Source organism: Scyliorhinus canicula, unplaced genomic scaffold (genome assembly GCF_902713615.1).
Source record: "Scyliorhinus canicula unplaced genomic scaffold, sScyCan1.1, whole genome shotgun sequence".
In the NCBI taxonomy this organism is placed as follows: domain Eukaryota; kingdom Metazoa; phylum Chordata; class Chondrichthyes; order Carcharhiniformes; family Scyliorhinidae; genus Scyliorhinus; species Scyliorhinus canicula.
The window spans coordinates 4,021,185-4,037,207 of record NW_024055654.1 but is presented as its reverse complement, the minus strand read 5'-3'; the positions used below and the strand labels follow the sequence as shown (position 1 = coordinate 4,037,207).

Genomic DNA, 16,023 nt, shown 5'->3' with positions numbered 1-16,023 from the left:
GAGTGATTTGGAGGTAGACCTCTTCACCATACTTTCATCAATCTCAATAAACATTCGACATCGTCAGCAGGGAAGGGACTAGAAGATTTGGAGGGGAATTTCCAAGTGGTGATCTTCCCATTTGTCAGCTATATTTTCCTTCTGGGAGGTAATGGTCCTGGGTTTAGAACGTGTTCCAAAGAAGATTTGCTGCGTTCCTGCAGTGCATCTTGTGGGTGGTACATTATTGTCATTGTTCGTCGGTGGTGGATGGAATGAGTGGCAAGAGGGTGGCAGTCAAGCGGGGCTGCTTTGGCCTGGATGGTGTCGAGCTTTTTGAATTTTGTTGGAGCTGCACCCAGCCAGGCCACTGGAGAGTATTCAATTACAGTCCTGACTTGTGCCTTGCAGATGGTGAACAGGCTTTGGGAGTCAGGAGGTGAGTTGCTCGCCGCAGGCTTCCTAGACGCTGACCGTATCTTGAAGCCTCAGCATTTATATGGTTAGTCTAGTACAGTTTCTGGTCAGTGGTAACCCCAGTGTATTGATCGTGGGGGATTCAGCGATGGCAATATCACTGAATGTCAAGGAGCGATGGTTAGATTCTACTTTCCTGGAGATGGTCATTGTTCAGCAATTCCGTGGCGAATATTACCAATTGTCACAATTCACAAAGTTAAATAATGATATTAATCAATTATCATCAACTCACTACATAAAAAGTTATATTCACCAATTATGATCCGCATTTTCTTTTACAAAATGTAAATGCAATTCATTTAAGAGAGGTGGATTTGAGACCAGGAAGAGATCAGCCATGATGATCGAATGACGGAGCAGGCTCGAAGATCTGAATTGCCTTCTTCCGCTCCTCTTTCCTATATTCGTATGTTTAACATAATTTATTCAGAGTAAACTTAATTGAGATAGCATTGACCATTCTGTCACCAAGAAGTCACATATGCATCAGAATTCAATGTGAAAGGCCAGCACGGTGGCCTAGTGGTTAGCACAACCGCCTCACGGCGCTGAGGTCTCAGGTTCGATCCCGGCTCTGGGTCACTGTCCGTGTGTAGTTTTCACATTCTCACCGTGTCTGCGTGGATTTCGCCCCCACAACCCAAAAATGTGCAGAGTAGGTGGATTGGCCATGCTAAATTGCCCCTTAATTGGAAAAAATAATTGGGTAATCTAAATTTATAAAAGAAAAGAATTCAAAGTGAAATGGAATAAAACCAGACCAAGGATTATGTGCAGCTACCCAGCAGCCTCTGCGCTGCAGTGGTCAGTAATCACCTCAGAATCTCCAGACTGGAGAGTGAGATGATTTTTAAAGTGATGGTGGAAATGAAAATGTCTGTATCTAATGTCTGTATTAATGACGTTAATGCACCTTTAAATCCCGATTTATTATTACACTGTTTTGTAAAGTAATTCAATGTCTGCAGCTGTCCACTGAGTTTCACCGTATTTCTATTTTCACTTTAATATGTTTTTAGTCTGGTGTCTTCATTAATTTGGGTGAGGACATCTGGATTGACGTATTGTACATGCAATGACCTCATGCTCCAAATATTACAACTGTCCCTCCTCAACGTAATCATGTTCCCGCTTTCTGTCTTTGAGATAAAGATTCACGATCAGCAGAGAAGAATCGCCAGAACCGCAGGAATATCTCCAGTTTCCTCTTAGTGACGTCCAGCTCGTCAGTTCCCGATCGTCTGGGGATGGAATTCACCCAGAAAATCTTCAGCCACCGATTGTGCCATTCTGACGCAAACTATAGAGGACCTGCTTTAATTTGTGAAGTTATCAAGCGCAATACTGAGAATGTAGAACAACATCTTTCAGACCATCTATCCATCCATCAACACCATTCACTGATTCCTCAATCAAAATATTCAGGCATCCAACCAACATCCATCCCGATATCAAAGCAGGAATCCCTTTATCTTTTGGGTGGGCGGGCGGGGGAGTATTAATGCCATTGAACCAATAATCCAAAGGCCCGGGCTAATTCTGTGGGAACTCGGGAACAAATCCCACCATGGCCGGTGGGGGAATTTGAGTTAAATTAATAAATCTGGAATACAGACTAACTGTGACCATGAAATCCTCTCTGCTTCACCAATGAAGGAAATCTGACAACCTTCCCTGGTCTCACATACATGTGACTTCAGTCGTACAGCAACATGTCTGACTCTTCAGTTCCTTCTGAGCTGGCCCAGCAAACCACTCAGTTCAACAGCAATTAGGGACAGGGAACACGTGGCGATCTTGCCAGTGAGTCCCGCGTTCCATGGAAACATATAGGAAAAAAGACAAGAATATACATGTTGATTTGTTACAAATGGGCCCCTGTCTGATAGTCCAATTGTATTTCTATCCATCATCACAATGTTATGTGATGTGGGAGAGATCCTTCAGCCGGCTATGTTGCTAAGAGTGGCAAGAGAAGCTGGATAACTCTCCTTAGACATGGGAACAATTCAAATAGGTTCACAATTTAAAACGTAAAATGATCTCCAGTACTGTTGCTGGGTAGATTTGTTTATAAATAGTCCTCATTGACAATGTTACGAGTTTGAAGTTGGCTTGCAGCCAAGCGGTCAGTACTGAGCAAACAGATCTTTGAAAATAAAATCCAGATGCTTCCTGTAAACAACATTGAACATTCGAGCCTCCCTGACTGCAGGCGGCTGGATTGCTGCCAAATACTGTGTGAGGCAGATTAGCCTGAATATGAATGGATTAAATGGGATGTATCCATTCAAACAGTAAATATTTCAGTCGCACATGAAGTAAAAGTTTTAGATGGTATTTCATCTAAATAAATATATTCACTGAATTCTCTGTTCACTCTGAGGTTATTTAATTTATCTTCGTTCCGAGTAAAGGTCACTAGTTGTTAAAGTCCGTTTTTTTTAACCTAATCAAGAGAGAGTGAGTGGTGTTGATGGATCCAATCCCCAAGCCCAATAAAATCAGTAGAATTGCAAAAAAAAATAAGTTAAATTAAAAGAAAGTCTTAAAACTGCCTTCAACCCGCCGGAATTCCTGGATTATTCTCCGAGTTGTTAATTTCATTCAAACGGAGGCGTCTCTTATACCCGATTAACACCGTGTTCTGTACAGTTTAAGTTGTGCTGATTTCTATTATTTAACAATCTCCCTCATTGCTGCCAATGAGTGGAGAAATTACCAGTTCATAACCTGCTTCCGTGGAAGATAAAACATTTATTCTTGTGATATTGTGTAATATGCAGCAAAGTCCTGATATCCTGTGTTCCCAATACCAGTGAATGTGAGACTACCGGTGACCAATAAAATTAGCGGCAATGATTTGGATGCTGAAGGATAACTTTGCTGATCGCCGCGTCCGTTCTGATTCATTAACTTCTCCGTCAAAAGCTGGTCTGAATTTTATGTTTCTCTGTCAACTGACTGCTGAATTATCAGGCAAGCGGCTTCTTTTACCGCTAATGTTCACAGGGCTGTCTGAGGCTCAGGGACAGTTCCAGAAATGTGAAGAGAGACATTGTGTAATGTGAGAGTTTCTTCTTGTCTCCAAACCCACATTGTTCCACACTGGGAATGGAATCGTGATCATCATTCCCGCATTTAGTTAAATTAATCGCTGACAATTCCCCAGATAAATTATATTTTTTTGCAAATCGGATAGCGACTTGGAGTGTTGCAAATCAGACTGATAGACGACTTATTCCCTGACAATAGAATTCAATCTGTTTATGCTTATTCCCTTCTGCTGTCTGTCGAAATAAAGGGACTGGATTTACAATGGAATCGTTTTTTATTAACAGATGCGCAAATGTAATTTCGCCAATCGAACCAATTAGGACATCACTAAGAATCTAGTCAGACAAACCACTATCCAGATACACATAAATATCCACTTTTAATAATATTCTATAGTAAATCTCTGTGTCCATTCTGTTGGGGGTGTGGAAGGCGGGACGTGGATCCAGGCGCCGCCTCCACCAGGGAATCAACAGGCGGCGCCTGGAAAGCCGCCCCCTTCTGCCGGGTATTTAAATGCCGATCACTGGGACCCGAATCCAACAGTCCGGGAGCTGGTTTGTTCACTGAGTTCCTGACACAACCATTTCCCCAAATGACCAGAAGGATGAGGTGGGCCATTTCTCTCAGTTTGTTGCTGACTTACTTATCCCGTGAGTAGTTTTTATTGTCCAAGTCTCTCACTGTTACTGTCTCAGTGTTAGTCTCTCTCTGGAATGTTCCAGAGTCACCAATCATTTCACCAGCATTAATCCTCGGGCTTTTTGATATATTTTTACAGGTGTCCAGTCGGATGTTGTGTTGACTCAGCCGGAGGCAGAGACCGGGCGTCCCGGAGGCTCCCTGACACTGACCTGTAAAACCAGCGGCTTCGATCTTAGCAGCTACAATATGTTCTGGATCCGGCAAGTTCCCGGGCAGGGGCTGGAGTGGTTGGTATATTACTATAGTTCATCCAACAACAACTACGCCGCAGCAATTAAAGATCGATTCACTGCGTCCAAAGACACTTCAACCAACAGCTTCTCTTTGGCCATGACGAACCTGAAGACCGAAGACACCGCCATCTATTACTGTGCAAGAAACCACAGCGAGAGGAACCAGGGCTGGACCCGCACAAGAACAGCTCGAGAGGGAATTCAGCAACTTGCAGCTTAACCTGAAGGTCAGCACTTGATCCAAATGTAATATTGATGCCAGTGATCAGAATCTAAACACAAGCTGCTTCTTACATAACTCACACAGATAAAATTAAACAGTAAAACCGAACAAACCAATCGATCTAATAGGATGAGCCTTTGCCTGTTTACATTTACTGTTAACACTTTCAGCTATTACAGACGTGGATATAATCCTCGCTTTATTATTGTGATACTTGGGAAAATCCATGTACATTGAGTTTGATAAACTGTTGCCTAAATTGTAAATTAGATTAGGGGTAATCGTCTATTTGAAGTGAATATTGAGCGGCAGAACTGAACAGAGAGTGAGTGCAGTTTGTGTGCGGGTGTCTGTCACTGTGACTACAGCAGTGGGTCACAGTGCTGTGCACAGAGACATCCTCATACAAAAACCTCAGAGAAAGAGCTTGTTCAAATTGGTGATCAGAACCCCAGCAGGATCGTCAATGTTAATGAGGTTTAAATAAAACAAAATGTTATTTTGGAAAAAGGTATAAAAATGTTCCACTTTATCTCTGTTGACCAACAGGCTAAACCTGCCCAGAGCGTCTAAAAGTGTTCCGATCCTCTTTATTAATGTAGTGATCAGGACAAGCTGAAATAACTCACACATTCGCTCTTGGAAGAAACATAGTTTTTTGAGAGCGCACTGAAATTAAATCTGTGTTTTACAGTTAACAGTCTGCCGCAGTATTTGACACGCTGTGTCTCACTGTGATACCTGGTACATCTTGGGCTACTGGGGACAAGGCACCATGGTGACGGTGACTGCAGGTAAGAACCTTTCCATTATTTATGAACTGTTTTACTTCAGTCTTTGTTTTATTTAGTTTTTTCTATTTTAAGTATGCATCCGTTCACTGAATTGCGGGTTTGCTGGATTCTGTATTGAGATTTTGTTGTAATGTTTCATGTGATTCTGCTGAAAAAGGAATTATTCTGCCTCTTGACAAAAGGTTCTGCTGAGGGATTCAGTGCCGGGTTGTTATGATTTAGTGTTTATTTGCTGAGGATACTGTGTGGCTGGGTACTTTAAATACCTAACGCCTGTTAAACAGTTTGGTATTTCTGCAATGTTTAATCTCGGCGACATCTGAGCAGGTTTTACCATCTCCTGCACAAGTGTTAGAAATCTAACCCAATACTCACAAAATATGCTGAAGTATCTGTGTCAATTTATTGAACACTTCCCGCTTATTGACAATGCTGATGATATTCTTCCATATTTCTGTGTTTTAATTGTTCATTCACTTGCTGAAAGGCGGATTTGGTGGGTAGAATTTTCTTGAAATGCTGTTTGATTCTGTTGAAAGTGTTTGTAGAATCGAGCTGGTTCTCCATGAGACCGATTTCAGCCCCTCGGTGATGTAATTTGCTGTATTTCTGCTGAAGAGTTTGTGGCTGGTTGATTTTGAATGAGTAGAATTTGTGAAACGGTTCTGGCGTTTCTATATTCTTTAAACTCGATGATACTGAGCGGTCCCATTTTTGTAATTGAATGAAAACAAGAAACGTATTTGAAACTGCTTGGTACACGACTGTGGGTGGAAAACAGTCATGATTTTATAGTGTTTTTTAAAAGTGATGATTGCAGATTAAATTAAGCCACAGTTTATAATGCTCTTTCCGAACATAATTTGTTACTGCAATGACATCCTGGCTTTTCTGCAATGTTCCATCTTGGTGGGATTGATGGATGCAGCTTTTATCAATCCTTCCAACTGTTTAAATGCGTTTGAAATACGGTCCAACCTGTATAGAATGTGGTAAAGTTTTTAAAATATTTTGGACATACCCCACATCCTGACAACGATATTACTGTTATTCTGTATTTCTATTTAGTTTGATAATTCATACATTTGACGGCGAACTGGTTCGCTGGATTCGATATTCAGATGTTTTTGAAATGTTACGTTTCACACTGTTGAATGTAGAATTTAGCTGTTTCTCAATGAAACGAGTTCAGTCCTTACGTTGAGTTTTGGTGTTTTCCTGCTGAGGAGATAGTGTGTCTGGGTGACTTTGAATAAGTACAATTTGTGAAGCGATTTCTGTTTCTCCGTTGTTTCTGCATTGTTCAAACTGGGTGACATTGAGCAGTTACACGTTTTCTGGTTTAATGTCGAAAGATTTGCGCGTTTGAATCTCCTTGAAACACAATTGTAGGGAGTAAACGCGGCAGGTTTCGAAAATAAAGAAAGCAATTAAAGATTTGATAGACATATTTAAATTTTACCTGATGATTACTGATTAAACTAAACCATGGCGTCATTAAGAATGCAATTTGTTACTGCAATCTGAAACTGTTTAATTAAAACGTTTTCAAATTAGTGAGTAAAATTAATATAACTTAAACAATTATAATGCTGTGTTATAACCACATTATCCAAATATATTTTCATATTAATATCATTAATCATCAATCGCCTTTCACAATTCTGCTCTGCTCTGCACTCCATCAGCATGACCAGAAAAGTTTCTAAACTGGAAATATTTTCTGATTATTTATGAAACTGTTTTAATAATAATATACTGATTCTACAGCACTGTTCAGTTGCACAATATATATTTGAATTATTTTTTTATTTCTCTGATTACGTTTGCAGTTACTTAAGTAGGAGTTTTATATTGCAGTTTGGCAATTTATGTATCCGGTTATTATATTACTTATGTGCAGCAGCTCGTATATTATCTCTTCAGCGTCATTTGTAGTTGTCTCTGATATAATCATAAAGAGTTTTGTCAGAGGTGGAAGTCGCTGACAGTGAAGGAATTGTTCTTATGATTTTATCTAAATTGTAGGAATGTTCATACTGCTCATTGCTGGAGACACAGTAAAAGCTTGAAATTCAAAGATATTAATTTAATTACAAAAGGAGAATATTAGCTTTGCAAAAAATAATAACATCCTGTCTCGCAGAGCTGTGCTGTGCATAATATAACATTATAGAAATAAAACAAGTTATACAATAGAAGAATAGATTATATCTGAGCCTCAAGCTTATTTCTTATTAAATCATAAATTGAACAAGAACATTTCTACATCATTTTCTGATTATGTTTCAGTGCTGTAGAGGATCTGACTGAGTTGTTTTCATTAAGTGTTGCACTGATTAATTTGGATCTCCTTTCTTTAAGCAATATTTTCAAGAATAAAGTTAATCGAATTGCTGAATGATTAAATCTCGAAACACTTTTATTGGTCACAAACTACCAAGGACTTTATTGTTAGAGATATAGTTTCGAGTTACAATAGTTTATCAATTCGGGAGTACCGCTTTAACAAACTGATGAGATATTGCACATGTCTGAATTATTCCATCCGATAATTTGAAGTTTAATATTTAATTAAATCCAAACTATTTATCAAATTTCAGACAGGAGCAGGTTTTGAATTACAGAGAACCATGTTTTATTATTTATATTATAGAGTACAAATCAGCTGACAGGTCAACTAATTGACAATTGGCAATGTGACATTAGTACTAACTAATTCAACATAAATTAACCCTACAATTGAGTAGTACACTGGCGTGCGATATCAAAGCTATTAGAGAATGTTTAATTGTACTGAAAATAATTTACAAAACAATACATTTATTTACTCAGGTTGAAGAGTCGACCCGCCTCGATTGTTTTGTTGATTATATTTAATTAGAAAATTGGATCAAATCAGGTCATCAGTTTCCAATGTGAATGTTTCCTGGTTTGTTTATTTCTTAGCAAACACTGGATCTTTGCCACGGACATTAAACTCCCCTCAATCTGTTATATTTAATGTGATCATTCTCCGTGATAATACATTGTGCCCAGTTCAGACAGACAGGAGAAATAGCTGAAAGGCGAAGGGAGTTTTGAAATTAATATCAGTTTCATTTCAAAAAGGTTATTGAATTGTTATTGTCGTAAGTTGACCATTTATCAATTAGAATCGAGCAGTTTGAATGATTCGTTCCCCTGTGTTTCAGAGTGAAATTTGAAAGACTAAATACTCTCTCATGCGCACAGTGTTTCTCCCTCACACACTCCCTCTCTCCCACAAACCCAGACTATTCCTCAAACACACAGACACTCTCTCACAGACACTCTCACATACACAATAGCTCTTCAAAAACACACAGTCTCTCGCACACACACACTCGGGCACACACACGCACTGCCTCACACACTCAGTTTCTTACATACTCACTGTCTCCAACTTTATCTCGCTCCAAATCTCCCTCACACACCAACAGACTGTCACTCGCTCTCTCACAGGCACAGGCACATTATTCCTCTCTCTCTTTCACAGGCAATCTCCCTCTCACACTCTCTCACACACTCTCTCTTACAAGTTTTACCAATCTCACTCACATACACAATCATTCGCAGACACACACTCACACACATGCACTCTCGCACACGTTATCTCTTGCGCACACACTCGTTCACACACATGCTCTGTCACAGACATCTCTCACACATCCGCTCTCTCACACACACACTCTCTTATGCATACGCTCTCTCTCACACTCTCTCTGACATGCATCGTCTCTCGCTCGCACGTTCTCTCATGCTCTCTCACACACATGCTCTCACACACACACCCTCTCACACACACGCTCTCTCACACACACGGCCTCTCTCACACACATGCTGACTGGTTTAGCTCACCAGGCTAAATCGCTGGCTTTTAAAGCAGGCCAGCAGCACGGTTCGATTCTCGGACAGGCGCCGGAATGTGGCTACTACGGGCTTTTCACAGTAACTTCATTGAAGTCTACTCGTGACAATAAACGATTTTCATTTAATTTCTCTTGTACTCCTGCTCTCTCACACACATATATCCTCTCTTTCATACATACTCTCTTATGCACATGCGCTCTGATACTCACTCTCTCCGCACGCAATCTCTCACTCGCTTACACTCATGTTCGCTGATGCACATGCTCTCTAGAGCACATGCTTTCACACACACTTGCTCTGTTGCATACATGCTCTCTCACACACATGTACTCTCCCACACCTGCTTTCTCACACACACGCTCTCTCACACACATATCACTCGTACTCACGCTATCTTGCACACACGCTCCCCCACACACATGCCCTCTCACTCACACGCTCTCTCGTACACTCACTCTCACACACTCATGCTCTCACCAACACACGCTCTCTCACACACACGCTCTCTCATTCTCTCTTGCACACTCACTCACACTCAAGCTCTCTCATTCTCGCTTGCACACACGCTCTCTCACACACATGCTCTCTCGCACACATGCTCTCACACACGTTCTCTTGTACACATGGTGTCTCGTGCTCTCACAATCATGCTCTCTCACACACATGCTCTCTCACACATGCTTTCTCATACTCATGCTCTCTTGCACGTGTGCTCTCTTGCACACATGTTCTCTTTCACACATACTGTCTCGTGCTCACGTTCTCTCACACGTACACTCTCTCACCCACATGCTCTCACAAACATGATGTCTGGCACACATGCTCTCTCACACATATGCTGTCTCACTCGCATGCTTTGGTGCATACATGCTCTCTCATACAGTTTTGCGCATACAGTCTCTCTCCTGTGGACACTATTTTGCTCCCTCACACACACACATCCTCTCGCTCGCACAAATACACACAATGACGCTCTCACACACAGATATTCTTTGACACACAGAGATACTCTCTCTCACACACACACCCACATGCATACTCTCTCTCCCACTCTCTTCATCCATCTCTCGCACGAATGCAGACACATACATATGCACAGACACACGCTCTCAGACACATACCCACACTCTCCCTCTCACACACACGCACACGCAGACACACACACATTGTCAGAAACACAGATGAGAGCGACTGAATCTAACATCAATAATAAACATAATAATCTTTACTATTGTCACAAGTGGGCTCACATTAACACTTCAATGAAGGTCCTGTGAAAATCCCCTACACGCCACACTCTGGCGCCTGTTCGGATACACAGAGGAATAATTCAGAATATCCAAACCACCTAACAGGACGTTTTTCAGGACTTGAGGGAGGAATCCGGAACACCTGGAGGAAACCCACGTAGACACGGGGAGAACCTGCAGACTCCACACAGGCAATGACCCAAGTGGGAATGGAATCCGGATCCCTGGTGCTGTGAAGCGACAGTGCTAACCACTGTGCTACAGTGCCGCCAAATCACGGCATCATTTAAACGTGTGACCTTAAGGAGCCCAACCAAAGAATGCCTGTTTCTAATCCAAGGATGGTTCTATTAATGAATGGATGGGAATCAGGAGAACAATCTCCGCTGGTTGGAGTCATACCTAGCACCAAGGTAGATGGATTCCATTGCTGGAGGCTAATCATCTCAATTCCAGGACATCACTGCGAGACTTCTTCAGGGCAGTGTCCTCGGACAAACCATCTTCAGCTTATTCATCAATGACCTTTTCATCATAATGTCTGAACTGGGATTGTTCTCAGATGATTGCACCAAGTTCAGCACAATTTTCAACTGTGCAGTCACTGAATAAATCTATGTGTAAATAAAGCAACATGGAGACTACATCAGGTTCTGGCTGACAAGTGGTAAGTAACAGTCAAGTCACCCAATTGAAGGCAATGCCCATCTCCAGTAAGAACGGATCTAACCACCGCCCCTTGACATTCAATGGCATGTTGCACGTTTTACTATGGGCGTAAAACGCGTTTATTGGAGTGTATTAACACGCCTCCGAGTTCGACGTGTGCTTAACACTGCTAGGCTCTGTTCTATGTAATTATTTAGCTCTGGAGTCGCCAGTTGCCGTATAGGCAACGTCACAAGTATTCCAAGGTCAAGTTCAAAGTAATAAAGACGATACACCGATTAGTAAAGTTCAAACGATCAATATTTATTATACAGTTATAATAAATACTCATGCACACACTAAGAGACTAAGCTATAACTAAACTTAAGCAAACAGAATACTTATCTAACAGGAACAGGCAAGGTCAGAGAACGAGGCCTTCGTCCTGGTCTGGCACTGCAGCCTTCAGCAAGCGTTCTGGTACTTGGGAGTCTAGTGGGCTTGGATCGCGTAGCGAGCGTTGAACTTACGGTTTCGGCGGCTGGTGCTCAACGGCTGGAGTCAGGATGCAAGATGTCAGTCAGAGCCGGAGCACGGGTTTAACAGACCGGACAACACGAGGTCCCTATCTTTTATAGGGGTTCCATTGTCCTTCCCTCTTCTCGGGCGGGCTCTACCTATTGGATCAATTTCTTATCGATACTGGATTAATTCCCCAATGCGAGGGGGTCTCCGTGATGGAGGGGGCGTTTCTTATGTCCTTTTGTTTGGAGGTTTCTGGTGCCTCGATGTCTGGGTCTTGATTAGAATGTGTCCATTCAGAACCAAATGTATCTATTGTGTGGGTGTTCAAGTCTGATGGCCTCATTAGCATGCAAAGTGTTTTGCCATTTGCACCTAGCTAAGGTCTTTTCACCTGAGCCCAAACTGGTTTCTGCTGCTGCAGAATGCAAACTGCTCTTTGCAGACTGCTGTTCTGGCTAAACTGTCTGTTTCCCAGCAGTCTTCTATTTTAGTTTGGCTCAGTGTCCATTTTGCGTGGCCAGCATGGCTACATTCCCTCCTTGTGATCCTCACAATCATACTATTGTGAAGGATCACCTATGTACTTTGCCTTCCTTGTGTTCTGACCTCTTGCCAGTTCCTGTTCTACTCTGTTCTAAACTATGGGAAGAAGAGAAAAAAATTTTTAACTAACATTTCTACTTGGCCCTATGTCAAAAGGACATGCATTACTACAACTGGGAACCTCTACCTATCACTATTAACCTTAACCTTAACTTAAACATTTAATCACTCTAAACCTTAACCATTCACACCACAACATCACACTTCCCAACTCGGCAGTCGAGTATGGAACAATATAATACATGGCTGAATTTTATTTACAGAGTGTTGTAATCAGTGAGGGGTTGAGGGGTTTGGTGGAATCCGAAGATGGGGGATTGCACTCTATAGATGGGTGAGGTGCTGGAACGAGAGGCTCTCCTCTTCCATTTCCTCAACCTGAGGGTCTGCACTAGGACGATGAGGATCGCGATCACCAACAGTGATTCGATTATGTAGGACATGGAGTACCACGTCATGAATTTAGTACACCAGGTCTGAACCTCGCTGATCAGAGCTGAGCACTGGGGGTTTGTTGTACTAACATTTACGGTGGGGGTTGTGGGGGAAACGTGTCTTGTTTCCACACATATACATATGACATTAAACAGTAATAAGTGGGCTTCCATCATTTGCTGTTCTTCTTCTTTCTCTTCCTTCTTCCTCCGGTATTGACAATCCTGGCTTCGACCTCTGTCTCGTCCTTTGAAACCTTTGGGATCAAGCACAGTATCTGTCAATACACAGTTTAAGACCTTACTTGTTAGTGCATCTGTCTTTCAAATCCCAATTGACCCTTTAAAATGACTGGCTAAGTCACACCCTGTGACTCCCTCATTTTTTTTTCAAAAAGCGAATTTAAAGACCAGCATACACCTAACAATCCTTCCTTCTGCGAGCCGTCTCGCAGGCTTTGCTGATTTACCATCCGAATGTTCCCGATGTAAATAGCATGTGGGATGGTGGCCGAAGGGCGTACCTAACGTAAAATGAAAACAAACTTGGAAACAAACATCCGAATGAGTTGCGTATGGGCCGCGACGGGTATGAGTTGGATGGGATCCCCGGGTAGGGCGTGCTGTGCCATACCCGAGCTTGGCTGACCAAGGGTTGGTTCTCAGACAGGGCGGGTCCTCAGTGCCGTTTGTCCACTGCCTGAGTAACCTGGAAAAAAACGGGTACGAATGTGTTTACCATGACTTGCAGCCTCTATTTCGCCGAATAGAGGGGCACCTAAAAAACCAAGGGAGCCAGATGCTCCAACTGAGGACATCACTGAAGTTCCAGAGATATCTGCGGACAAGCTATTTGGCGTGTGGCCTTACAACTTTGGAAAAGATCTCCAATCAAACCGAAGTTCTCAAGTTCGGCAGGACAAGCTAACGTGTATGTGAGGTGGTCACAATCTTTTCAGCTGAAAAGAAGATGTCCATCCTCCAGCTGAAACATTTACATTCCTGAAAACAACAAACATAAACGAAGACAAACATACGTGCAGGTTCCATCAGAAAGGACATCGTTTCCCTCAAACGATTCCTATCTTACATCATCTGGACACCTCACTTTGATTCTGCCTCTGTGAACAGGGTCACAAAGGGGTTGCCGTGTCGGGAGTCAGACACCGTGTCGTCCTGCTCTCCCGGATCCCACACCCTTGTGTGGATCAGGCATGCTATTTTGGATTGTGTGACCGGGGGTCACTCTCGTCATTGCGGACAAGTCTGTAGGAATTGTCCCTGTGCCATTGTGTAGCGTCGAGTGTGTTGTCGGGGTAGTCGGGGTCGGGTGGTGGTTCTGGATATTTGAGGTAGGTGACTTCCATGGGGTCACTGGAGTCGGGGTCGTAGTTGGTGCAGTGTGGGCTGTATGGCTGTGTGGTGTCGCTGTCTTCAGAGTCAGTGTCATGTCCTGCTGTCTCTGCTGTGGCAGCTTGTGGGCGTGTCGGGGCGTGGTCTGTAGTGGTCTGTGGCGGAGTCGTGGGCGAGTCCGTTGATGAACTGGTCTGTGAGGGGGATGGTGGAAAAGTGTCTCTGGTGGGCGGGGTGAAGTGTTCTGCTGCATCCAGCAGGACATGGTGAGCATGGTTGGCCTGTGTTCCATATGCCTTTACTGGTTTATATGGAACCACGCGGTCTTCCCATTAGGATACTTTATCCTGTAAACGGAGGGCTAATTTTGTCCGAAATTGAGTAGGGACCGGAATATTTTGGAGCCAAAAAACTGCTGGGGTTATAAACAGATAACATTACCTGTTGCCCAACCTGGAATTCTGTGGTGTGTACGGTCTTATTGAAACAGGCAGTACGTTGCTGTCGGCGTTTCCCTAGCTGGACTGCGGCTGCGAGCTGTGCAGACCTCACAGTCTCAACTAGATCTTTAACTGCCTTTTCATGTGTGAGGGCCGTCAATTCGGGGCTTGTCATGTCCAGTCCTAAAAGGAATTCTGTACCTTTCATAGGGCGTCCGGTCATGAGTGTGTGTGGTGTGTATCCTGTCGATGTGGAGACAGTGTTCCTTATGAACATAAGTGCAAATGGGGAGCACTGAATCCCATGTGGAATGTTCTCTTGACCATTTTCCTGAAGGGTAGTTTTTAGGGTCCGATTCATGCGCTCCACAATCCCGCTGGACTGTGGATGATACGCAATGTGGAAGTTCTGTTGATTCCGAATATTGTCAGGACGTTCCTCATGACCCGTCCTGTAAAGTGAGATCCCTGGTCCGAATCGATACTTCGGGGTAAACCCCATCTCGTGAAGATGTGGTGGGTCAGGATCTTTGCAGCTGTCTTGCTGTATTTGTTCGTGAGGGAAATGCCTCTACCCACTTGGTAAAGGTATCTATCACCACCAGAACGTATTTATAGCCATTCCGACAAGGGGGCAATGGACCTATAAAGTCGATCTGGAGGTTTGTCCAGGGCCGTTAACTGGGCGAGTATGCCGAAGTTGTGCTTCTTAGAATACCTCTCCGGGTTATTCTGAGCACAAATCAGGCAATTCTCTATGTAGTGCGTTACATCATTCCTGAGATTAGGCCACCAACAGAGTTGCCTGAGGTGCCTCGTTGTTGCATCAATTCCCTGATGCCCGTGTCCGTCATGGAACAGGCAAATCATCTGATTCCTGTCCTGCTGTGGGACCACATAAAGTTGGTCCTTAATGATCACACCCTCATGTGTGGTCAGTGCGTGTTTAAAGTGCTCGTAAGCAGGCACAAAGTTTCCCTTGAAAACCTCCCTGAGGTCTCCGTCCTGTTTCTGTGCTGCCACGAGATCTTTAATATCAGTCTGTGAGACTTGGACTGCGCTCACAGGGGCGCTAGCTGGTGCGCTAGCTGGGGGGGTCCATAAGTGTCCTCTCCTGGAACCTGCCCTTAGCCAACGCGTCGGCCTTTACCTTCCCAGGGGGTGAGACCCTAGGTGGCTTCTACTTTTATTATGCGAAGGTCCTGTCCTTCGCTTTATCTAGGATATGCTGGAGGTAAGGGGGCTGATGGAAGGGGTTTTCGTCTGCGGAGACAAACCTCGTGTCCTCCACAGGGGCAGAAAATCTGTTACACTGTTACAGACATATAAGCTGTCTGAATATATGTCTGCTGGGCTGGGGAAAGAATCGGGGTGGTCCACTATGTACGCTATGGCTGCTAGCTCTGCT

The 16,023-nt window shown here is 43.3% G+C and overlaps 1 gene segment (V, D, J or C); it reads left to right on the top strand.

Annotated features, from left to right (window-relative positions):
- Positions 1–4,123: 4,123 nt before the first annotated feature.
- Positions 4,124–7,543, top strand: LOC119960565. The segment is given in 4 exon segments: positions 4,124–4,169; positions 4,298–4,628; positions 5,428–5,471; positions 7,500–7,543. Coding segments are annotated over 4 exon segments (465 nt in total).
- Positions 7,544–16,023: the final 8,480 nt, after the last annotated feature.